At 34.1% G+C, this 25,071-nt stretch overlaps 1 protein-coding gene and 2 pseudogenes across 3 annotated transcripts; all 3 read left to right on the top strand.

The window, feature by feature from the left end:
* The first annotated feature begins 2,413 nt into the window (after window positions 1-2,413).
* LOC143557361 (uncharacterized) lies at window positions 2,414-13,736 on the top strand (annotated as a pseudogene). The gene is made up of 8 exons (XR_013139559.1): window positions 2,414-3,053; window positions 3,129-3,223; window positions 3,305-3,463; window positions 3,553-3,813; window positions 11,867-12,485; window positions 12,564-12,658; window positions 12,742-12,900; window positions 12,977-13,736. The product of XR_013139559.1 is annotated as an uncharacterized LOC143557361 (transcript).
* Window positions 13,737-14,412: 676 nt separating this feature from the next.
* Window positions 14,413-15,934, top strand: LOC143557371 (F-box/FBD/LRR-repeat protein At1g13570-like; annotated as a pseudogene). The gene is made up of 2 exons (XR_013139562.1): window positions 14,413-15,582; window positions 15,660-15,934. The product of XR_013139562.1 is annotated as an F-box/FBD/LRR-repeat protein At1g13570-like (transcript).
* Window positions 15,935-21,944: 6,010 nt separating this feature from the next.
* LOC143557366 (F-box/FBD/LRR-repeat protein At1g13570-like) lies at window positions 21,945-24,074 on the top strand. Its single transcript, XM_077046461.1, has 4 exons — window positions 21,945-22,744; window positions 22,820-22,921; window positions 23,003-23,161; window positions 23,245-24,074. Exons 1-4 carry the CDS (start codon window positions 22,142-22,144, stop codon window positions 23,506-23,508), a joined length of 1,128 nt encoding a protein of 375 aa, XP_076902576.1. The 5' UTR covers window positions 21,945-22,141; the 3' UTR covers window positions 23,509-24,074.
* Window positions 24,075-25,071: the final 997 nt, after the last annotated feature.

Genomic DNA, 25,071 nt, shown 5'->3' with positions numbered 1-25,071 from the left:
ATTTGCGTGTTGAGTTGGTACACGGGCTTACGGTTCTCATATCCATAGCATACCCACCATTACTATCGAATTACATTTATTCAAAATGACCATAAATTAAATTAAATGTGCAATGAATGATAGTTTTTTAAGTAATTCAATGAAAACTAAAATAACTCTATATGAAATCAATTAACATAAATAAAATTGATAATTGAATTAAACATTTAACAGGACATAATTTCTCTCCATCACCATCTTCTCTATGTCTACTCCAACGTGTCAACCGTCATCAGTTGACCACCAATTTACCCACCATGGACCGTGTTTCTGTTGGAAGCGCAGGAGGTTTCCCATGCCTGAAATAACCACACAACAACATATTGATCATTATCAGTCATTTAAATGGCCATAAACTTGATTAGAGTTTGGATATTTACCTTAGCAGTCGCGATCAGCTTGCATGTAAGTCGGACATCCTTCTTTACCACCACAATTCATACGAAACTCACTCTTTCGATATTAAGACGACCACAACCGCAACCACCGGCATAAACACCATCATCATCGATTTAGTAAACCCATATTTGAAAGTTATTGTCGCTATAATATCTTTTATATTGGTTTGTCAGCCATGTGCCTGTGAATATGTGTTGGAGAAATGACATGGCTACATGGTTTTAATCACACACGACAGATGGCAAAGCTCAATGATGAAAAGCAAAGTACAATATATAGAACGTAATGTACAACCGTTCAAGCACAAACCCTCCCGATATTGTTATATTATAAATATCTAATAAAAATTAGGAATACCAAAATTAAATAATCATTCGGCCAATTATATTGCTTGATGATGATGTTGTCGTATCTTCTTTTTTGGCTTACTCAACTAGATCTTTGAAAAATTTTAGGATACTATCGTTTGAAAAAATGTCATCAGAATCGTTCGGTGGTATAAATATTCCAAGACCATCGTTTGAGAAATTAGTAATTGAGAGCTTGAGTGAATAAAAATGGTGAAGGTTTGAGTGAATAAAAATGATGAAAGATTTGAGTGAATAAAATGATAAAGAGTTAATGATATTTATATGTAATAATAATATTAAATAATTACACATTTATATTTTCCTATAGCCATATATTCTTCATGGCAAACCATATAGGTGGGGTGGGTTTTGATTTGTGGTTTGAAACTCATGAAACTTACCCTTATATATGTCATTTTTCCTCTTAAACAAGGCGGTTATGGTTCAAACCAAGTTGAACCGGAACCCGCTAGACTGGACATTGAGAGACCTCGGATCTTAGAGTTATGTAAGATGGGTTCAAAAGTATAATGGTTTAAATATTCAAGTATCTTATCTTTCTTATTAATTTCTTAGATTTGTATATTTTTTTTCATATAAGTAGTATATTTTAGCCTACTTATGACTTATTAAAAAGTTAGAAAAAATGTATGAAATTACTTATTATGTTAGAGGATAAGTTGATAAGTTACAATCTTGTAACTTATAACTTATTGTCAAAAGTCATAAGGAAGTAAACATAAGGAATCCAAAACACCCCCTAAAATGAGTAATCTTAATTAGTCAATGGGACAAATTTGGTTACATTAAATTAGCCAACGGGCCAAATGGAAATTGTTTTAATTATTAATTTTATGCAGGGTTTGTTATCAGATAATTCATCTCAAACAACATACTAGAACATTATACATTAGAATGAGTCAATGAGTATATGAAAATGGAAAATACCATTTAAGAATTAGCAAGCATTACGCCTGTAAATGAACCGAATTTTTGGTGAGCTGTTATCTTCATGAACGTTCGTTTATGTCTATTTATTTATGTTTGTTTGTGTTCATTTACATTTGTTCATATATGTTCAATTATGTTCGTTGATCTTTGTTCAGCCATGTTCGTTTAGATTTTAAACAAAGAACACAAATGCTCATTTTTTAAATAAACGAACATGAACGTAAATTTGTTCGATTGAGTGTTCATGTCCGTTAAGTTAAATGAACGAATACGAACATGCCCTTGTTCGTATTCATTCGATTCGTTTACAGGCTTTCATTATTCACAATGATGAATACATCGGTCTCAATCTCTATACCGATTTTATTTGTGTTCATGAACCATTCGTGAACACATTCATTTCCTTAATGAACGTACACGAACATGAAATCTTGTTCGGTAAGTGCTCGTGAACACATTATTTTCTTAGCAGACGAACATGAACAAGGGCTTGTTTGTGTTTGTTCGGTTCGTTTACAACCTTAATTAGCATAGCCACAATGACATGCAAACTTTTTCTTTAAATCGTTGGTGGATTACTAGACTTATTGTGCCCTGCATTTTTCAAATGCTTTACTTGGCACTTGGCTTATTATCACTTTATCTTAAATTGATTTTCATTATCACTATTTTTGCAGCATTATTTAGTATCATTTCAGCAACTGAAGATGAATGCTAAACGCATGTCTATGGATAGAATCAACACACTTTCTGAACCCATAATAGAAACCATCCTATGTCTTTTACCAACTAAACAAGCCGTAAGGACAAGCATTCTCGCAAGGGAATGGAGGTACAAGTGGACCTCCGTTCCTAAACTAGAGCTTTCTCATTATAAACAGCCCGTCGTGAAGCAAACATCTGACTTAGCAAGTACACAGAAAAAACATGGGCATGAGGTGTAAATCATGCTATGATATACATCAAATTCTGTTATTGCATCAGGGCCCTATACACGAGCTCACCCTTAAAATGCCTAAACGTTATGACTGTCTTGAATTCGATCAAATAATACATAATTTGTCAAGGAATCCTACTGTAAAGAAGCTAAAACTTTTGGGATCGGATAACATCAGTTGGCACACAATACCCTTAATAGTCTTCTCGTTTCACAACTTAACAGGCCTAGCAATCTGTAATTTCAACCTTGACCACCTACCAATATTCATTGGATTTGGTAGCCTTGGAAGCTTATACTTGAAGAATGTAGCCATCTCTCCAAAACCCCTTCTACAACTATTATCTAATTGTCCATCACTTAAGAGCTTCGATCTGGTAAGTCCCCATTTGAATATACATTCTCATATTATTGATTTTCCAAATTTATCTGAATATTGTTACATGCTGCAGCTTGTAACTGATTATGATGATAAATGCACCATTACGAGCTATTAGAGTGTTTACCTATGATTGAACATCTAACTACTTGGACTCTTGTCTTGGAGGTAATATTTACCACATTTTATATAATTGCAAGAAACTTTTTAAACTTTGGTTGTTAACTTTGTTTTGAGCTATGTTTCAAGTGGCTTGAACTTGACTCAGCATCACTAGAGCTTCCAACCTCACTAATCCACCTCAAATACATTTGTTTCGAAGAAATATGTTTTGCTGAGGGCGATGAATTAGCTTTTCTTTTTATTTTGATCAAATGCTCTCCGAACTTGGAGAAAATCAAGCTGAAGGTAAATAATATAATTATATCTTGTGCCCATTTTGTTTTGATTTTCATTCCAAAATACACTTAACACAAAAATGATGAGCTTTCGTGTAGATTGATTGGGATCCTACACTTTATAAGGAATACTCGTATGTATGGGAAAAATATGCAGATGTTTGGTGGGAGCATCTGAATGAATTGGAGATTGAATGTTTTAGCAACTCGAAGCCTGAGATGGAGTTTGTGAAGTTTATTTTGGCTAGGTCACCCAAGCTGAAGAAGGTGAGCATAAGCAGTGAGGTTTCTATGGATCAGAGGATGAAGATGTTAGAAGTTCTCTTACAGGCCCCACGCGCATCACCGGTGAGAATCTATGTTTGAGAGTTGCTTCCAAGACATTTAGGTTTCTGTTTTCTAGGAATGGTTAGCGTGTATGCCCGCAACCCATGTTGTATTGGTACATAAACTTGCAAACTAGGTATTGCTGCATAACTCTATATTTTGTTTTTGTGTGATTTGAACCTTGAAATTTAATATTGGTAATATTTGTTTGCTTCTGATTCATTTAAAAGTGACGTATCATACTTTTTGAGTTGTGATATTACACTTCAGATGAAGATATCCCATACAATATAGGAGTTGTTTCGGATCGTTGATGGATACAAGTCAGTTGTCAAACTGAAGTAGCATCTCTTGCAGATCTAGTAGACGATCTTTTAGGTTTCTTTCTAGGTTTGTTGCCGAATTTACTGCAAGTTGAGGTTGCAGGTCGCTGGTTTGATTTTAGGATGTGTTGTTGGAAGCTTGCTGGAGCATGGAGACATGTCAGGCGTTTTTTACTGTATCCAGTTATCCACCATAGTTTTCGGGTTGTGATATTACAATCCAGATGGTGTCGTTTGGGATCCTTGATAGACACTGAGTCGATTGTCGAATTGTGATAGCGTCTCTTGTAGATCAAGTAGCAGCCGATCTTTTATGTTTTTGTTTCACATCAAACTGTGGTCAAAGAAATGGGCTAAGTTGTTAATCCAAAATGTATACAAGTTGATTGTTGAGGTCCTGAGGAGTCCATGAAACACGAAATCTGGCAGCTTGTTGGCCGTGTCCAGAATGATACATGAACTCAACAATAGGACCAAACAAAACATTTTCAAATCTATTTGAATAAGAATGGTTAATCTTAGTGACGGACCAAAAAATTTTCTTTACACAGGTCATGATTTATTGGTCTTTGGGTTGGGTCTCCAAATTGTTTCACAGATTATGTCTGTCATTTAAATGAAATTATGAAACAATGATTTGATTACCATTCAGGTTCCAACCAAAAGATTTCTTCTATTTCAATCAATTATTTAACTTGTTAAACATACGAATTACTCGACTTTCAATACTATAAATTAAATATGACAATAAGGATGTTCTCTATGGCACGGGGCATAGAAGTCTCTTCATAGTGCCACGTCAGCGTCACGTGAGCACTGGTGGGCATCTAAGTCCCAACTTATAACGCGTCAATGTGGTTTAATGCCCCTTGAGCGCCCCGATATATATATATATATATGTGTGTGTGTGTGTGTGTGTGTGTGTGTGTGTGTGCATATGAGAGAGAGAGAGGGAGAGGGAGTAAAAAGCTTGATGGTGCCAGTCGTTCCAAAGCTGCCCAGCCCAATAGCGCCAACCCCCACTCCCCCCCCCCCAAAAAAAAAAGATGCCCCTCTTTGATGTCTCCCTCCAAAATATGCCCCTAAAAAGCCCCCCTCAAAGGCGCCCATAGCGTGAAGCCTTGGATCCTAAGACCATGCGTAATTGATGGAACCCCTATAGTGGTGTTTTGCGTCATGTGACGTCACGTCACCATATGGGCTCGTTTACAAAACAAGATGTGGTGGATGGAAACTCTTTCCATCATTACCTTATTATAATTTTATAATTAGTTTTTTATTTAAAAAACATAAACCAACAACCGATCAACTTCCACCATTTCTCCCCTTCCGGAGCTTTTTAGGAAGAACTCCCCCCCCCCCTTCAAAGCATCCCGGGGACGGGTGCCCGGCGGTTTGGGAGCGCTATTAGGGTGGGAAGCGCTCTACTATGCATGGTCTAGGGGTCACCTGACCTCGTTAGCTATTAATTATCGTTGTCTAATCTATTTCCAACATATCAAAGCTGTAACTTTAGAAAAGTATAAAAATTAAACAATATACATATAATAATGTTCGAGCCGGTGGCGAAGCTTGGACGAAAATATCGAGGGGGCTGGACGAAAATATACATTAAAAAAACCGTAAACAGAGGGGCCGGGATCAATTTTTCGGATAGAATCGGGTAAATTTACACTACGTATAAAAAATGTCGGACGAAAACATGTAAATTTACACTAATTCGCAAAAAAACAGAGAGGGACGGGGCCACCCCTGGCCCCAACTATCATCCCCTATCTTCGAATCCAAAATTACACGAAGGTTGTGTTTGGCCTAGCTTTTTTAGCTTTTTTTTTTTTTACAATATAAGCTTAATTTGGTGTTTGGTATAGCTTTTTTAGCTTATGCTTATAAGCTTATATAAGCTGATTTAAAAAAGCTTATTTGAAGATGGTTTTTTAGTATATTTGAATAAACTTATTTGTTTAAGGGGGTAAGTTACTCATTTGCCCTCAAATGATGATGGATTAATAATATTGAAGCAACTTTTTATGGTAACAAATCAAAAAATGGTGGATTTAACAACTTATTAAGACGTATAATCAACTTGTAGAATATAAGCTAATCCAAACACTTAAAAAAGCTTATCAAATAATAGAAAATAATGTATAAGCTACTTTAAAATATATTCATAAGCTAGAAAATAAAAGCTAGGCCAAACACCCCCTAATAATCACTATCTTTTCTTACTCATTTTTTATTAAATAATACTTTTTAGTTTTTATACCTTTATTATTACATAATTTTTTCTCATTCACTCACAACCACTTTCAAAATATATTAAAAAATGTATAGAGTGTTACATTAACTTTTCAAATATACAAAAACTAGGTGACTTACCCGGCGCAACGATGTTTGGCTGTTTCTATGCCAACACAAATTCGATCGGCATCGGGTTATATAACCGGAACTAAGCAAAATAAAAATAATTCGTTAACACCTAGATATATCAAATTAACTTATTTAAAGCAAAAAAAACAAAAAAAAAAGACACACGTCGAGGCGGAGAACCGACATGAGTATGGTATATTAGCGGCCCTCGTATAGCTATTGATACGAAAAATAACATATTTTAAACGATGCATATGTGATCGGTAAAACACGGACGTTGCGATAGCGAATCGACGCGAATTCGATGGGTATCGAATAGGTTCGCTACAGTATCAAAAATAAACCCCAATAATAATTTTGACAAATTAACATATTTAACCTAAAAAGAAAATAAAATAATAATAATTATAAAAAACCAAAAAAAAATATTCAAAGAAAGTCTCCACATGACAAATTTCTTTTTTTCAAAAAATCTTTTAGAGGTGAGACTTGAACTTGCACACTCATTTTCCCAAATTCCTTTCCTAAGCTCTAATAAAGATATCAACATCCAACATACCAAGTTATTGCAATTGATAAAGTAACAAAATGATTTACATAAAAATAAAACTAAACTAATCAAATATTAAAAAAAAATTTATGACACCAAACTTCTTAAATATACTTATTAGATAATGCCAGAACATAATGTTCTGTCTCATTCACTCACACTTCCTAAATTATAAAACCCCTTCCCACACAATTTGATGGATGAATTGGAAATGCTTTTAATAATGATAACAAGTAACTGTACCCGCGCGTTGCATCGAAGTGGGTTAAATGCATTACATGTTCGAAAAGCTAGTGTGCATTGTGACAAGTACGTGACGGGAAGTTGGTCGGTATCAGTCCGATGTGTTACACTAAAAGTATTATGGCAAAAGTGTGTTATCAAAGTTGAATGGACCAAAAGGTAAAAATGCAAGGTAAAAAAATTCATTACCAATGTTGATGAGCCAAAAAGTAAAATATGTGAAAAAACCGTTGAGGAGCCAAAAAGTATATATGTGAAACTTGTGTGGCAATTCAAAATCGTGCGTTGCGATTAGCACACGACGGAAATCGGTTGGTGTGGGTTCGATTCGTAAGGGCAAAAGTTACGTGGCAAAAGTTTAATCATCAAAGTTTAGTAGCCAACCAAATATATATGTGAAACATGGAAAACAAAAGTTGATAGGCAAAAAAAACGTATACATTTGATACTTAAATTTAAGGGGCCAATAATATATATATATATATATATATATATATATATATATATATATATATATATGATCAGGATCATGAGAGAACCTTTTTGAAATTGAGAACCATGAAAACCATTTTGGACCATAAAAAACTCAAAAATAAAAAAAATCATAAAATAAAATAAAACATAAAAATCAAAAAAGTAAAAAAACCAAAATTCTTATTTTATCATCCGAGTTTCATAAAAAATAAAAAAAATAAAAAATAAACTCGGTTTAGCTAAATTATATACACATATGTATAATATATACATATATGTACATTTACATGTTTTTTGTACACATGTGTATAATTTAAGATAAATGATGCTGTACATATATGTATATTACGTAACTAAAGATTAAATAAAAGTATACATATGTGTATAGTACAACGTTTTTTTTTGTTTTTTTTTCTATTTTTTTATTTTTTTAATGAAACCGAAATGAAATATAAGACTTTTGGTTTTTTTACTTTTTTAAAATTTTTATTATTTTTTGTTTTATGATTTTTTTTTAAATATTTTTTTAAAGGTGTTTTTAGTGGTCCAAAATGGTTCTCAAAGTTCTTAATTTGCAAAGGGTTCTCTTAGAATCCTTACCCTATATATATATGTGTGTGTGTGTGAAATTTAAAGTTTAAGGATTAAATATGTATATTTGCCATTTGCCATACTATATTGACAAAACTTTTGGAAATCAATATGGTTGCAAACATAATAAATGATATTAAAATCAAAGTTGAAAGTTTGTTTGTTATAACTACCTATATTGAAAGTAGAGATACAATGCGTACATGTAAAAGTCTTGTTAGTTTAACTCATGAAAAGTAAATTTTGTAAGACAACTACCATTTAGTTATATATATATATATATATATATATATTAACTAGCTTTTATCTTCTGTGTTACGGGATTGTTTTATATTATTCGTTTCTAATATTTATATATTTTTTAATTTTTAATTTTATTTATTGTAAGCAATTTAATAATATACTTAGAATTTGATGATGAAAGAGTTTCATAAATAATGAAATGTTATAATATGTTTTAAAAACTATGTTATATAAATTTGGTGAGATCAATGACTCGCTTAATTTTTTTGGATAAAATTATTTCTTAATTATAAATAAAATCGTTTTTAAATCAAATATTAATTTGTAGTATATCATTATTTTATAGGATTTTCATATCAAATATTTGGTGAGATTAATTTTTAATTTAATGAGAAGTTATAACCCGTTTAAGGACTATCTGGGTTTGATGAGACCCATACCTGTGAATTCGGGTCAAATGCATGAAAAATATTCATTTACAAATAACACAATATAATGGCCTGAGAGAATGTAAAAAGTAATCAGAAAGCTTTTAAAGATTTTGTTTATATATATTATAGATACCATCGCTTAGGTTGTGTTTGTTTTTGCTTATAAGGTCTTCAAGGAGCCTATGTCTGCGGGCGCGCAGACATACGCTCTTGAAGACTGTTTGTTTTTTAAAAAAAAGATCTAAAAACTACTTTTATTGTCTTAAAAAATAAGCTAATATCACTATCTTCACACATCTTCACACTTCTTAACATCATACCAACACCCAATGTCCAACACCATCACCACCCACCGTCCGCCACCACCACCATCTACCGTCCGCCACCACCACCACCGTCCACCGTCCACCGTCCGCCGCCATCACCACCCACCGTCCGCCACCACCACCGTCACCCACTCACCACCACCACCACCACCACCCACCGTCTGCCGCCACCACCACATTCCACCACCACCACCACCCACCGTCCGCCACCACCATCGTCAACCACTCACCACCACCACCGTCAACCACCCACCACCACCACCATCCATCACCACCACCCCCGTTGGCCACAACCACTGTCCATCACCACCACCCCCGTCGGCCACAACCACCGTCCACTACCTCCACCTCCACCACCACCATTTGTTGCCACCACCATCCACCACCCACCGTCCGCCGCCACTACCATCCACCACCACCCATCGTCCGCCGCCACCACCACCCGCCACAACCATCCACCACCACCACCACCCATTGTCGGCCACCATTACCGTCCACTACCCACCACCACAACCGTCCATCACTACCACCCACCGTTCACCGCCTACCACAATCTTCTACCACCACCCACTTCCATAGTCCGTACACCACTACCAATTAATTTAGCAGTCTACAAACGTTAAATGACTTTTATCTACTTAATATATATTATAGATAACTAATTTTCAGCTTATGCAGACAATATCCAGTTTATAAAACAAACAGTATTATATTTTCAGATTGCAGACATTCAAACCACATCTTCAATTGCAGACATTAAATCATATTGCAGACAATTTTTGTCTTCAAAAACAAACATCACCTTAGTTATACACTGATATTAATAAATAACGTTTATAATAATCTCAATAAATAATAATAACATTAAATAATAATAATAATTGTTAACTATCTAACCAAATTATCATAATAAACTTTATATAAGTATAATAATCTCAATAAATAATAATAACATTAAATAATAATAATAATAATAATAATAATTGTTAACTATCTTACCAAATTATCATAATAAACTTTATATAAGTTGACTAAAATAATATAAATTAAAAAAATGCACACAGACCGACGAACCCCAAGAAATTTAGGAGATGTTTTGAATTAAAGGGGTGTTTGGGATTTCTTATTTTCCTTCCTTATAACTTTTCATTAAGTTAATAAGTTATAAAAGTGTAACTTATGACACTTTTGTTCTCACAACATAAGCAATCCCAAACACCTTATTACTTCTCAAAAAGTTTATAAGTTATAAGTTGGTGAAAATAAACAATCTCGAACACCTTATTACTTTTAAAAAATGAGGTTTATAAGTTATAAGTTGGTGAAAATGATCAATCCCAAACACCCCCTAAGTTTGCAAACCATCTATTAATTTATTGACTTTTCTGATAAGTTAAAAAATGTGTAACAATTATTTTTCTAAAACCTACAATAGTCATTTCTAATGTGGTGTAGTGGTAGAAAGAATTAGTTTTCTAAGAGACTTAATATGTGTTCCCAAGTTTCATTATTAAAGAAGGAAAGAGAAGGAAAACGAAGATGGGAAAGTTTAATCACCTGACTCGGTAAAGAAGATGCCGTTCTATTATGTTTTCGGACGGAGGAGTTTTTCCCAAAAATAACTTAAGGAATCCGTACAGCTTGCTGTGGGCCCGAGTCAATTGCTGCCCGTTCAAAACAAAAGGCACAATTGCTGTTAAGTTTTCTGGAGGTGCAATGAACACATTCTTCAGTGACCGAGTGTTAAATTCCTTGTCGGGTAAATCTTCCATTTGATCGCTTCTAAATATATTGTAATCACTCGTGTCAATTTTCATTTTCGCTAATAATTCATGCGTTCCATTGTTTCATTTCGCTTTTGTTTTTAGGGCTTACAACTTTTAATGTTTTTTCATCTTTTGATAATCAATCGTATGTGTTCAATTTCGAATTTGTTAAGTGTTTGTGCTTTGCTAATTTCACCCACAAAACATGCATATATTATTATTATTATTATTATGTGAGAAATGCCAAACAGGGGTCGTACTTTCTTCATTGGCGCAGATAATTAATATTAATCTAAACAAAAAGTAACCACATTTAACATACTGAGTGATTAATGGATTCTAATTAAGGAAGTGTTACTTTGGATGTGACAATAAGTGAATAAATAAAAGCCGAATGATGGATTCTGTTTATTCTTCTTTTTAAAGCTGTTATAATCTCTTTGAGACGGTGTTAATGTTTCAAATTTATAATTATAAATTCGTGTAACTCGATATTCATTTTTGTTGTATGAGGTATTAAACTTAGTTTATGACCCTTTATAAGTTGTTAATCAAAGTCTCGACGTCTGGTATATATAGTATAAGAATTTGGTTTAATCAATAACCATCACATGGAAAACCAATAGCCACAATGATATTTGGACTTTTTCTTTGAAATGTTCGATTTTTAGATTTATTGTTCTTTACACCATCCAAATGTTTTATTTGCTTATTATTGTTTTTTCTTAAATTGGTTTTCATGGTAACTAGTTTTTGCAGCGTTGTTTAGAATCAATCCAACAACAAGAAGATGCAAACTGAACGTTTGTGCGAAGCTGAACGATTGTCTTTGGATAGAATCAGCACACTCCCTCAACCCATTATAGAAACCATCCTATCTCTTTTACATACTACCGAGGCGGCAGCAAGGGCTAGTATTCTCTCACGCGAATGGAGGTACAAGTGGACCACAATTCCTAAACTTGAGCTTTCTCATGATAAACAGCGTATCATGACGCAAACGTCTGATGGGATTTGTAAATCTTGCTATAATATACACCAAATTTTGTCAATGCACCAGGGTCCAATACATGAGGTCACCCTTTATACACCCGAAGATGACTGTTTGGAGTTTGAACAAATAATACTTCGTTTATCTAAGAACCATACTTTGAAAAACCTATCAGTTTGTGGTTCAGATTTTGGTTCTTATAAGTTATCCATAACTTTCTTCTCGTTTCATTACTTAACAGACTTGTATCTCAGCTCTTTTGATCTTGACCATCTACCAATATTCAATGGATTTGGTAGCCTTAAAAGCTTATATTTGTGGGAAGTAGGGATCCCTACAAAAACTCTTCTACATCTTTTATCCAATTGTCCTTCACTTAAGAAACTGAGTCTGGTAAGTTCCCGCTCGAATATACGTTCTGTTGTCGTGGGCTTGCGAAACTTATCTAAATATTGTAACTTGCTGCAGTTTGCAGGTCCTTGCTTTCGTGATGATAAATGCACCATTGTCGAGCTATTTCAGTGTTTACCTGTGATTGAACATCTAACTACCTGGCCTCTTGTCTTTGAGGTAATATTTATCCATATTATTTGTAAATGATAGAAAAGTTTTTAACTTTGGTTGTTAATCTTTGTTTTGGTCTATGGCTCAAGTGGCTTAAACTAGACTCAGTTCCGCAAGACCTTCCAACCTCATTGGCTCACCTCAAATACATTTGTTTCGAAGAAATATGTCGCGTTGACGGATATTTATTAGCCTTTCTTCTTTTTTTGATCAAATGCTCACCGAACTTGGAGAAAATCAAGTTAGAGGTAAATATGTGGTTACATCTTTAAACATGTTTGTTATGATTCTCATGCTTACACATTGACACCAACCTTCATGTAGGGTTATAATCATAATGAGGTTGCTTGTAATAAGTTCTCTGTTGTATGGAAAGATTATTCGGATGTTTGGTTGGAGCATCTAAATGAATTGGAGATTGAATTTTTCAACAGCACAAAGCCTGAGATGGAGTTTGTGAAGTTTATCTTGGCTAGGTCACCCAAGCTGAAGAAGGTGAACATACACTGCGCGGTTGCTTGGCATCAACAGCCGGAGATGTTGAAAACTCTCTTACAAGCCCCACGTGTGTCACCGGTAGTAATAACCGTCAAGTGAGTCCCTTCAAACACCTTTAGATCACTCAACTTTCTTGAGAATTAATGTTGAGATTTATGATGATGATCCAGTGTTCATGTTTTGCTACTTCATTTTCTGTAATATTTTGTTCTGTTTACTCTTTGGACTCTTTTGGCTGTAAATATAATTAAAATTATTGGTTTAGAAAGCTGGTTGGTTTCAGTTGACTGCTGGCTGCAACAAGGACCATAAGGTCCTTGTGTATCCAAGATTTTAGGTTGCAACAGATGTCGAGTTATGGGCTCAAATTTAACCCGGTTAAAAGAATGCTACTTTTCAATTCATTCAACTCTTTTGTCAGAAATGAATTATAGGGGGTATCTTATGTTTGAAGTTTGAAAGTACGTTTGTTAACGATTCAAAACACGTGTTTTTGAAAATAATAGAATGCTTGATGAAACGAGCCATCCTCAGCATCCGTTGATCAAAACCACTTAGGCATTAATAGTTAATACAATGCAGATGGTTAGACATGAGTTAAGCGTGCAAATATAAGTTAGTCAAAACACGTCACTGTTCAAACTTTGATCAAATGGTCAACGGCGGTGACAAGTAGGTGGTTACGGTGGACAGTAGTGGTTGGTGGTGTTGTCTCATTGGAACAATGGAACCCTGGTAGGTTTATTTAGTAACGGTGACTATTTTTAACCTTTTGTAAGTATCCAAATCTACCCATTCTTGAAGAATGACTGAATGAGTTTTTGGGCATGAGACCGGGGATGCAAGTAATAAACTTTTTATGTGGGTTCGGGTATGAGATTGGTATCAGCTGATACCCCACTCGATTACACGAAACATACATACCCATTACCGAACTATACCACAAAGATATTTTCCCACTATTTATATTTTTAATTTCATTGGGTGATGGATCTATATAAAAGTTTAAATTAGATTGGTAAGAAATGTACATGGGAATCTAAACTTGGTTTTGGGATCTTCACAAACAAAAATCGATTAGTTTGATGATTTTAGCTTATTTATCTAAAAACCGTGGAAACTATTATACTATTATAGTATAGACTAAAAATCAATCATTATGGCCTGTTGGCCCATCAACGTGATGGGCTTAACCTTCTGATTAGCTGTCATTAATGGTAACCCTATAGGGTTCATTAGATAATCATCAAAGCACACATTCGAACCCTATAAATTTGAGTGACTACAAACAACATTAGTTTAATCTTTACATGGAAAACCCCAATTAAGAATTCAAATATAGGTTTTGCAGCGTTGTTAAGTATCAAATTATCAATCCAACAAAAAGAACATCCAAAGATGAAAACTAGACGTATGTGCAAAGCTGAACGTTCGTCTCCGGATATAATCAGCACACTCCCTCGATCGATAATAGAAACCATTCTATGTTTTTTACCAACGGAAGCGGCAGCAAGGACAAGTATTCTTTCAAGGGAATGGAGGTACTACTGGACCACAGTTCCTAAACTAGACTTATCTCATTATAAACAACATGCTTCAGTATGCACGCCAATATCTCGCACGAACAAGAGGTGTAAACGTTCCTATGTTACAAACCAAATTCTGTTACGACACAAGGGTCCGATACATGATCTCACACTTTATTTGCCCGAATACCACTATTCGGAATGGGATCAAATAATACTACAATTGTCGAGGAACATTACTGTCAAGAAACTAACACTTACTGGACGGGATTTTTATTCACGTTGTTATAAATTACCTACATCTATCTTCTCGTTTCATCACTTAACACAACTGGATCTCAGCTATGTTAATATCGACCATCCACCATTAATATTCAACGGATTTGGTAGCCTTTGAAGCTTATGCTTGCATGACGTACGAATCTCTACAAAAAGTCTTTTACATCTTTTATCAAATTGTCCGTCACTTAAGAGCCTCATTCTGGTAAGTTCTCGCTTGAATATACATTCTCTTGTCATGGGCTTTTGCAACTTATCTGAATGTTGTAACCTGCTGCAGCTTATGGATGAATTAAGGTTTGGTGGCAAATGCACCATTAACGAGCTATTTGAGTGTTTACCTGTTCTTGAACATCTGACGATTTGGCCTCATGTCTCTAAGGTAATATTTATTTACATTATATATAATTATTATTTAAAAGAAAAGTTTTGAACTTGGTTGCTAATCTTTGTTTTGGTTTATGGTTCAAGTGGCTTGTACTAGACTCGGTTTCACAAGAGCTCACAACATCACTGGTTCACCTCAAATACTTTTGTTTAAACGAGATTGGTCGTGTTGACACCTTTGTATTAGATTTTCTTGTTTTGATCAAATGTCTACCGAACTTGGAGAAAGTCAAGCTAGTGGTGAGTTTTTAATTATGTATTAAATGTGTTTGTTTTGATTCTCATGCCAAGATACTCTGACACAAACCTTCCTGCAGTGTAATTTATAAATTCGGGGAGACTTTGTTGTATGGGAAGATTATTCAAATGTTTCGTTGGACCATCTGAAAGAGATTGAATGTCACAACTACTCGATATATGAGATTGAGTTTGTGAAGTTTATCTTGGGTAGGTCACCCAAGCTGAAGAAGGTGAGGATACGTGTCACCCAAGCTGAAATGGTTTATCGGAATCAAGAGTTGAAGATGTTAAAAACTCTCTTACAAGCCGCATGCGTGTCACCGGCAGTAATGACCGTTTGGTAAAAGGTGCTTCAAATCTCATGACAATTAATGTTGAGATCGATAAATGATGATAATCTAGAGTTCTTGTATTTCTATATCTTTTTCTGTAAATTACATTTTGTGGTAGTCTTTGAAATTTGTTGGCTACAAAGTTCACTGATAAGATCCTAGATCTTGGTCAAAGATGCTATTGAAAGGGGGAAAGTGAATAAATGAGATGCTGAAGATTAGGGCCGGTTATTATTCTATTAGCTTAATTTTAGGGCCAGTTATTATTTTGTTGATGCTTATTTATATATTTTTTTCTAGGTTTAGGGGGAGTCAATGTTTATTATTATTATCAAAGTATTAAGTTTTCTTTAACCTTGTATTGGAGACTTCCCATCTCGAATTGGGTAATCAGAGACCTCCCATCTCGAATCGGATTATTATGTTTCAGTAACTGAATCGTTTGTTTGAGTCCAGATTCTAGACTCTATCATTTGGTTCCATTGCCGGGAAACATTTAAGGAACGATGGTGCAAACCGGGGGTAGCGGTGGTAGCAGTCTTACGTCCGATCAAATCGCCGCTCAATTGGCAGCCATCGCCGCCAAGCTCGACGCCATACTCTCACGGTTGAGGGGTGATGTTGCAGAAATCAAGTCCCAGATGATAAGAGATGGCAACTATTGTGAAAAGGCAGATAAGGTTCGAAAGTATATGGAAACAGAGGACAATTTAATAGCAGACAAAAGAGGCGAGATGGTTAACTCTTATAACCAGAAAACTCATCATCAGATTTTGAAAATTAAATCTGATAAACCTAATGCCATGAGTTTGGACCTTGAATCCGAGTCTAAAGTTGGCCATATAGAGCCCAACAAAAACCTAGTAGCAACACCTGCCTTCAAACCTAACTTATCGGTTGTTACTCAGTCATCACAATCCACTCCTAAAATCCTTCCACACGTATTTGATTTCGTGAAGCACGGGCGATTTCTAGCATGCAAACTGTTGGGCTCAGGGGAAGAGGAAAAGAATACCGACTCTGAACAACCAACTGCAATTACAATTACAATTACAATTACAGGGGACACCTATGATAAGAAGGAATCGTTGAAATCAGGTGGTCATCAAGGTCGGGTGTATATGCAAAAGACAAGGAAATCACATGGCCTTCACAATATGCTCTAGCTTATGGATGGATATATGAAGAGGGTCAACCTATAATTGAATGGATTGGCACAACAATTCCTCTCTTTTCGACTTGAGGACAAGTCATGTCTCCGGGTCGGATGTATTGATAAGATCCTAGATCTTGGTCAAAGATGCTATTGAAAAGGGGGAAAGTGAATAAATGAAATGCTGAAGATTAGGGCCGGTTATTATTCTATTAGCTTAATTTTAGGGCCAGTTATTATTTTGTTGATGCTTATTTATATCTTTTGTTCTAGGTTTAGGGGGAGTCAATGTTTATTATTACCAAAGTATTAAGTTTTCTTTAACCTTGTATCGGAGACTTCCCATCTCGAATTGGGTAATCAAAGACCTCCCATCTCGAATCGGGTTATTATGTTTCAGTAATTGAATCGTTCGTTTGAGTCCAGATTCTAGACTCTATCATTTGGTAATGATAGAACCCAAAAACTACAATATATATTTTTATTGAAATAAGAAGATAGTTGGCCCGATTCGAGAGGGGCTAGTCTCCGATTTAACCAATTCGAGATGGTAAGTCTCCAATTACAAGAACTTGATAATCATAATAAACAAGACATAGAAACTAGAACAAAGATGGAATACTTAAAACATAATTTGGTAGTTAATGCCTCCTAACATTCACCTTTGACAATCAATGGTCAACAGTCAACCTGCCACTAATTTAGCCCTAAACTTTTGCTCCTGGTTGACTGGGTTAAAGTAACGAACCCGAGACCCTGTGGACCCATATGGGTCGACCCACTGATAAGATGGAGTCGTATCATTCACACAGTCAGTGTACTCAGAACCTTGAAGGAGAAATGTAGCGTTTTTCTTGAATATCTCTACTTTTCTTTCTTGTTTCCAATAGAAATTGATACGGTTTTGGGACATTTAATATTCTTTGATATTATGCTTTTATTGATTGCGAATGAATTTGATACGATTTTTGTTTCTAAATTACCACTGGTTACAAATAGGACCGACTCAGCGAATGTGTAGGCCTAAATCGAAACAAGATTCTGTGGCATTTTCATGACAATTGTTAAGAAAAAAAAACTTTGCTTATTACAAATTTTGAACTCATAACCTATACTTTAATAACAACCAAGTCTATCACCACACCAATACATTATTTCAAGTTTACTTTACCCATTATAAATTTATAATATATCTATATTTAATGTTTTTTTATTTAAATACCTTAATTAAGTGTGGGCCTAAAACCCTAACTTGTTTTCGCTATCCCACGAGCCACCCCTGGTTACAAATAAACTTGATACAACTGATGGATTAAGAAAAAGTAACCAAAACGGATACTATGTCAAAATACTCTACATTTGGTAACTATTTTAATTCAAATCTTATACACATATTTTTTTATTTTATTGTATATACTAGATACCAATCTCCACTAAAAGATTTAAGCCAGAACTTGCGATGTTGTCAGTTCGAATCACGAGCTTACCCGTGTTTTAGTCCACTGTATGTTACGCCAGAGAGTTCTGCTTATGTGGTGCACAACTACCAAGTTACAATTGATGGTATGGTTTCGCAGGGATAACACCCAAACAAAACTTTAAAGCTAGTGTGAATATGATTAAAACAAAATAGATCGGCCAGAGAGGAAAACTTTCAAATTTGAGAATTAGAGGGGCCATTCGCTTTTAGACTATCATAAATGGGTGGACGACGGAATTAAAATATCTAACAATACTATTAAAGCAAAACCTATTGTCCACATGCCATTCAACTAGCCTCTCCACATTAATTGTCCACATGTCACTCAACTAGCCTCTCCACATCATTGTCAAGTCATCTATTTCATTTCCTATCTTGTATATTATTAAATAAAAAATGATGTTAATGATGGGAATCGAACCCTGTCACAATCCCGAGATGAAAACTTAACAAATGCAACAATGGCCAACCAACCAAGGACTATTGATGTTCAAGTAGTTGAAATACAAATCCTATATATTGAAAGAACCATTGTAAATGGAACCTTTGTGTAATTATGGCAATGACTGGATTTCTCAACTGTGATGTAAGTAAATTGTCCATAAAAGACTCTTTGGCTAAAATAGAATACAACAATTAATACATGATCAATAATCATTTGAATTTTGAACTGTTAACCGACATTAGTTATTATATATATATGTGTGTGTGTGTGTGTGTGTGTATTAATTATGACGTCATCCGGGTTAATGTCCGGTCCAACCTCTCGGGTCGGTCCGACCTGTGACCCGGTAAGGTGCCCGGTCGATGTCCGGTCTAGGTCTGAAAACATTGATTTAAACCTTAAGATTTTCCACCCTAATTATTTTAATCTCTCTCTCTCTCTTTCTCTGCTTACTAACTCCACCATCCACCATCTTCTGTATTCCGGTAATGTAGATCGGGATTAATCGTTTTCCGGTAAGGTTATATATTATCCTCTAATGGCCAACAATATTATATGATTTTTTTGGCAAGGTTATATCTTTTTCCGATAAGGTTTTCCGATATGGTTTTATATTTATTTTGATTGTTATATGATTTTGTAATAATCTCTTTAGGTTGTATATCAAAATCCAAGATTGAATTGATATTTTGAAGTTATTACGGTTTTCCGGTAAAGTTACCGGTAAGATTTGTGCTTTCCATTTTTGTTTATATTTATATTAATTATTATATGATTTTCTTATAATTTCTTTAGGTTTTATATCAAATTCGAAGATACAATGGAGATTTTTCCTATTTTGTTTTTCCGGTAACACGATTCAAATATTATGGTTATCAATTAGAACATCAATTTTATATTTGTTTACATAATTCAAATCTTCCATAATTGGTAATTTGTTTATTATGTGATATTAATATTAATATTTAATTTTCTCATTTCAGGTTATGTTCAACTTGATATAGCTAATTTCGTGAGTTGAAGCTTTGTTGATAAGATATCTTATTTTTTGTTTAATATTGATGTATATTTTTGTTATTATTCATGTATTTATGTATATTTCGCAATTCATGTAATTTATTTGATTTTTATATAATCAACCATATATTGTTGTTGGTCAAAGTCCATTTAATATATTTTAATCAGAACCGATGTATTAAAGAAAAATTCATGTGTATCTTATATTCATTTGTTTATTAATGATAATCTCTATAATTTATAATAATTATTATAAGTTTAGTAATTTTGTTATTATTAATTTATTACCTTTTATAATTAGTTGTTGCATTTTATATTGACAAAAATAATAACATTTACATCTTACCATTTTTATATTTCAATATCTTTGACTTAAACATTATTCTGTTATTATATTATAAGATACATTATATTTTCTATATATAATCAATTACGTTATATATTGAAAACCCAATAAATAAGCTATAAATTTTTCATGATTTTAATTATTAGATTTGCAATATAATAATTTATTACAAATAAGCATTTACATTATATTTTCGATATTCAATGTATTTCCATGATTTTAATTACATAAATACAATAATTAAGTTTCCATGATTTTCACTTATTTTCACATTTCCATGATTTTCATTATTGGTCAAGTTCTATTTAAAAGTTTATTCAAAAGTTTTTTGTATTAAGTGAAGTTCCTTTGGCGTTATACAATTTTATATTATCCATATATTATTTCTGATTAATATTAAATGTATTTTATTAATATAATCGTTTATTAAAAAATAGTTTTTATTGGGTTAGTTTTTTTGGTATGGTAACAATTATTAAATTAAAAATGTAATAACTAAAATTGGTCTGTTCACTTAAATTCATTGCAAATTAATAACCTTTAATTCAATTTATGATAGCTGATTTTTGTTTAAAGATATTTAAGTTAATTAATTAATTTAAAATTTGATTTCCATTTACTTTATTGTGGAAGTCAAATTAAATTACTTAATTTTAGAAGTCGAATTATTGAATTATTAACGCTTTCCATTTGTAGTATGTTTGGATTGCTAAATGACAATGATTTGAACATTCGCAGACTAATTCTATTGAAGTTGTTGTCATCTCTTGATAAAGAGTTTTTGAAAGCAACATCTTTCTATAATATTTGCAAGATTTGCACAATAATCTTTTTGTAACTTATTGGTTATATTTTTTAAAGATTCTTATTGATCTCTTATACCCTATTATATTAAGATTAATAATTAGTTATTACTTCTGTCAGCCGAAAAGTATCATTTTGCTCGAAACATATTTGTGTTGCTTGAATATGTTATCTATATTTATATAATTTGTTAATATGTTTTTCCACCCGTGTTACGCTAGTTATTATTATTACTTTAAGTACAAAATTTCGTAAGGAAGCTGAAGTCAACATGTTCTTCACTCAAGGAGTGTGATTAGGGCTACGTTCGTTGGTCCTCCAACCCAGGTATCCAATCGCTTTACCTATTTTTTGTTTTGATTTTGGTGAATTTAGGGCTTACAACTAACTTTCAATATTTCTTTGTTTTTGTGTTCTAATTACAAGTCTATACTTCCTGTTTCATAACTACTGTTGTTGTTTTCAATATCATGTATCATTAGTGTTAGAATAGTGTAATTTCACTCACAAAACATGTATCTGTGACAAATGCCAAACAAGCTAGGCTTCTTCATGTGGGCAGACAAATGTTTATCGAAACACAACAAAAAAAAACTAAATTAAACAGATCGAGTGTTTGATAAATGCATCTTTTAATAGTTGGATCATATGTGGACTTGTAATTGTATGCTGCATCTTAAAAAATCAAAATGTTGTGTTTGGCTTATTATCACTTTATTTATCTTAAGTTGATTTTCACACTAACTAATTTTTGCAGCATTGTTTAGTGTCAATACAACAAAAAACAAAAAAAAATGAGGATGAAAAATAAACGTCTGTGCGAATCTAAAAGATTGTGTTTGGATAGAATCAGCACACCCCCTCAACCCATAATAGAAACCATCCTATCTCTTTATCACTTTATCTTAAGTTGATTTTTACAGTTACTAGTTTGTGCAGCATTGTTTAGTAGCAAGCAATACAACAAACCAGACAACCAAAGATGAAAAACACTAAACATCTGTGTGAAGCCGAACGATTGCCTTTAGATAGAATAAGCACACTACCTCAACCCATAATAGAAACCATCCTATGTCGTTTACCAACAACAGAGGAGGCCGCAAGGACAAGCATCCTTTCAAGGGATTGGAGGTACAAGTGGACCACAATTCCTAAACTACACTTGTGCCATGATGTATGCTTTGCTACAAGGCGAAACATGGACATGGGGTGTGAAGCTTGCTATGATCTACAGCAAATTCTGTTACACCACCAGGGTCCAATACGCAATCTTGCACTTGAATTGCCAGAAGATCACTGTTTGGAATTGGATCAAATAATACTTAGTTTGTTGACGAACCATGCTATCAAGAAACTAACACTTGTAGGAACGGATGGAGTAGACTGTTGGTATAAAGTACCTGTATCTATCTTCTCATTGCGTCGCTTAACAGATCTGGCTATTGTTTATTGTGAACTTGACCATACACCGATACACAGTGTATTTTGTAGCCTTCAAAAGTTAAACTTGTGGTATGTTGGGATATCTACAAAAACCCTTCTACATATTTTATCCAATAGTCCATCACTTAAGAGCTTCGATCTGGTAAGTTTTCACTTGAATATGCGTTTTAATGTCATGGGCTTTTGCAACTTATCTGAATATTGTAATGTGTTGCAGCTTATTGGTGATGACGAACTTGACAATAAATGTACCATTGATGAGCTATTTGAGCGTTTACCTGTGATTGAACATTTAACTACTTGGCATAATGTCTCTACGGTAATATTTATCCACATATTTATAATTAAAGAAAAATTTTGAACTTTGGTTGTTAATATTTGTTTTGGCCTCTGGTTCAAGTGGCTTGTACTAGACTCGGTTCCACAAGAGCTTCCAGCCTCACTAATCCATCTCAAACGCTTTCATTTCCAAGAAATGTTTTTCGGTAGCGGCTCTGGGTTGACTTTCCTTCTTGTTTTGATCAAATGTTCCCCGAACTTGGAGGAAATTTTGCTTGAGGTAAATGATATAATTTTTCGCATATTTTATTTGTTTGTATTTTCAAACCAAATGCACTGACATAAAAGGTGGACTTTATGTAGAATGATTTTGATTGTTTTTGGGATAAAGAATATTCCTGGAAAGATTATTCAGATGTACGGTTGGAGCGTCTGAATGAATTGGAGTTTTACTCGTTTAGGAACTCCAAGTGTGAGATGGAATTTGTGAAGCTTATCTTGGCTAGGTCACCCCGGCTGAAGAAGTTGAGCATACATTGCTCCTTTGATCTGAATCAACAGTTGGAGATGTTCAAAACTCTCTTAGAAGCTCCACGCGTATCACCAGTAGTAATAACTGTTAGGTAAAAAGGTGCTTTAAAGACCTTTAGACCACTCTTGAACTTTCTTGAGAATTAAAGTAATGTTGAGATTTATGATGATAATCTTTAGTTTGTATTGGTACTTGTTCTTTATGTAGTTCATCTCTGGTTAGTTTTTGGACCTTTTTAGCTGTTGCCTTTCACATAATCGGTATACTCGAAACGTGCCTGATGTTAAAGAGTCGGAAAGTTGTCTGGTCTCTCATCTCTGTTGGTGTTGGCTTCAAGAGTAGATGTTATGGGTCAAATTTTACCCAGTTAATGCTACCACTGTTTACATTTCACTCTTTCATTAACAATTAATTATACAGGGTTGTAGCCTAGTGGATGAAGGGAAACAAAAATAAATGAAATAAAAAGGTTGAATTTAGAGGGTGTTCGGGATTCCTTATTTTACCTCCTTATAACTTTTCAATAAGTTAATCATCGACAATTGTTTTGTTTAATTACGAAACAACAACCACTAGTGTAATCTGTAGTATTTTATATGTTAATGCTTCATATTTGTCATGTTTGATGCACCTTTTATCTTGCCTATTGTTTAGGACTATTGGTTTTTATTGATCCCAAGTATTTCTTTTTTGCCGGCGCTGGTCCCAACTATCACTTTAACTGCCAACGGTCCCAACTTTCACACATGTGTCTGCCACCAGTCCACGACTAACCGAGTACTAACTCTGTTATGTTTTAGCTGACGTGTCCATCCTACGTGTTAAAAAACGTTGACGTGGCTGCCTGCGTGTATATTAATAACAAAAACCCGTCTCCTCCTGTATATTAAAACCCTAAACCCAAATCGATATCTCCAATCGATCGACGATCAAGAACAACCCCAAATTAAAACCCTAATTCAATCATTGAATCGATCGAACAGGTTACAAAATCTGTTGTGGGGCATTTGAATCATCATCTTCAATCGATCGAACAGGTTAGAAGCCCTAATTTTAACAATGGATAATCAAGTACGTATTTCCTTCCATACTAATGGGGCATTTGATGTTGCACCACCGATTTTAAGGTATGTTGGTGGAAAAAAAACTTCATTAATGTTAGATGTTGACAAACTTTCATACTTTGAGTTATTGGATTATGCAAAGGATTTTGGTTCATACAAATCGAAAGATGGTTTTTGGTTGTATTGCAAGATTCCTGGTGATGGTCGTTTAAAGCTATTAGTTAGTGATAAAGAAGTATTTGAGATGTTGTCTTTGATTAGTTCTAGTTCCAGGTCTGCACAAGGTTTGGTTTTATATGTTCAAACTGATAAGTTAAGGAAAACCACAACCGATACCAGTCACCCTCAAGCCCAGCCAATTAACTCTCCTGCCCAGCACATTATCTCTGATGACCAGCCCATTAAGTCTCCAGCCCAGCCCATTTTCTCTCCAGCCCAACAAAATATATATGAAGCCCAGCCCATTAGCCAACCAGAAGTTTGCTTGAGTCCTAGTTCAAAGGTTAAGAGGTACTCCAAGCTCACAGCTAGAAAACAAGTTCCACCAACTTCAACACTTAAATCACCAGCTAAGGTTACTAGTTTATCACTTGG

Source organism: Bidens hawaiensis, unplaced genomic scaffold (assembly GCF_021521415.1).
Source record: "Bidens hawaiensis isolate Kalapana, Puna unplaced genomic scaffold, B.hawaiensis_p1.1 tig00018938_1, whole genome shotgun sequence".
Classification (NCBI taxonomy): domain Eukaryota; kingdom Viridiplantae; phylum Streptophyta; class Magnoliopsida; order Asterales; family Asteraceae; genus Bidens; species Bidens hawaiensis.
Note: the sequence above shows the minus strand (reverse complement) of the source record. Positions and strands in the feature narration are given on the sequence as shown.

Coding starts and splice junctions, on each gene's coding strand:
- LOC143557366 (XM_077046461.1), top strand. CDS start 22,142: ATGAAAAACACTAAACATCTGTGTGAAGCCGAACGATTGCCTTTAGAT. Junction 22,745..22,819: donor CACTTAAGAGCTTCGATCTG/GTAAGTTTTCAC, acceptor AATGTGTTGCAG/CTTATTGGTGATGACGAACT. Junction 22,922..23,002: donor CTTGGCATAATGTCTCTACG/GTAATATTTATC, acceptor CTCTGGTTCAAG/TGGCTTGTACTAGACTCGGT.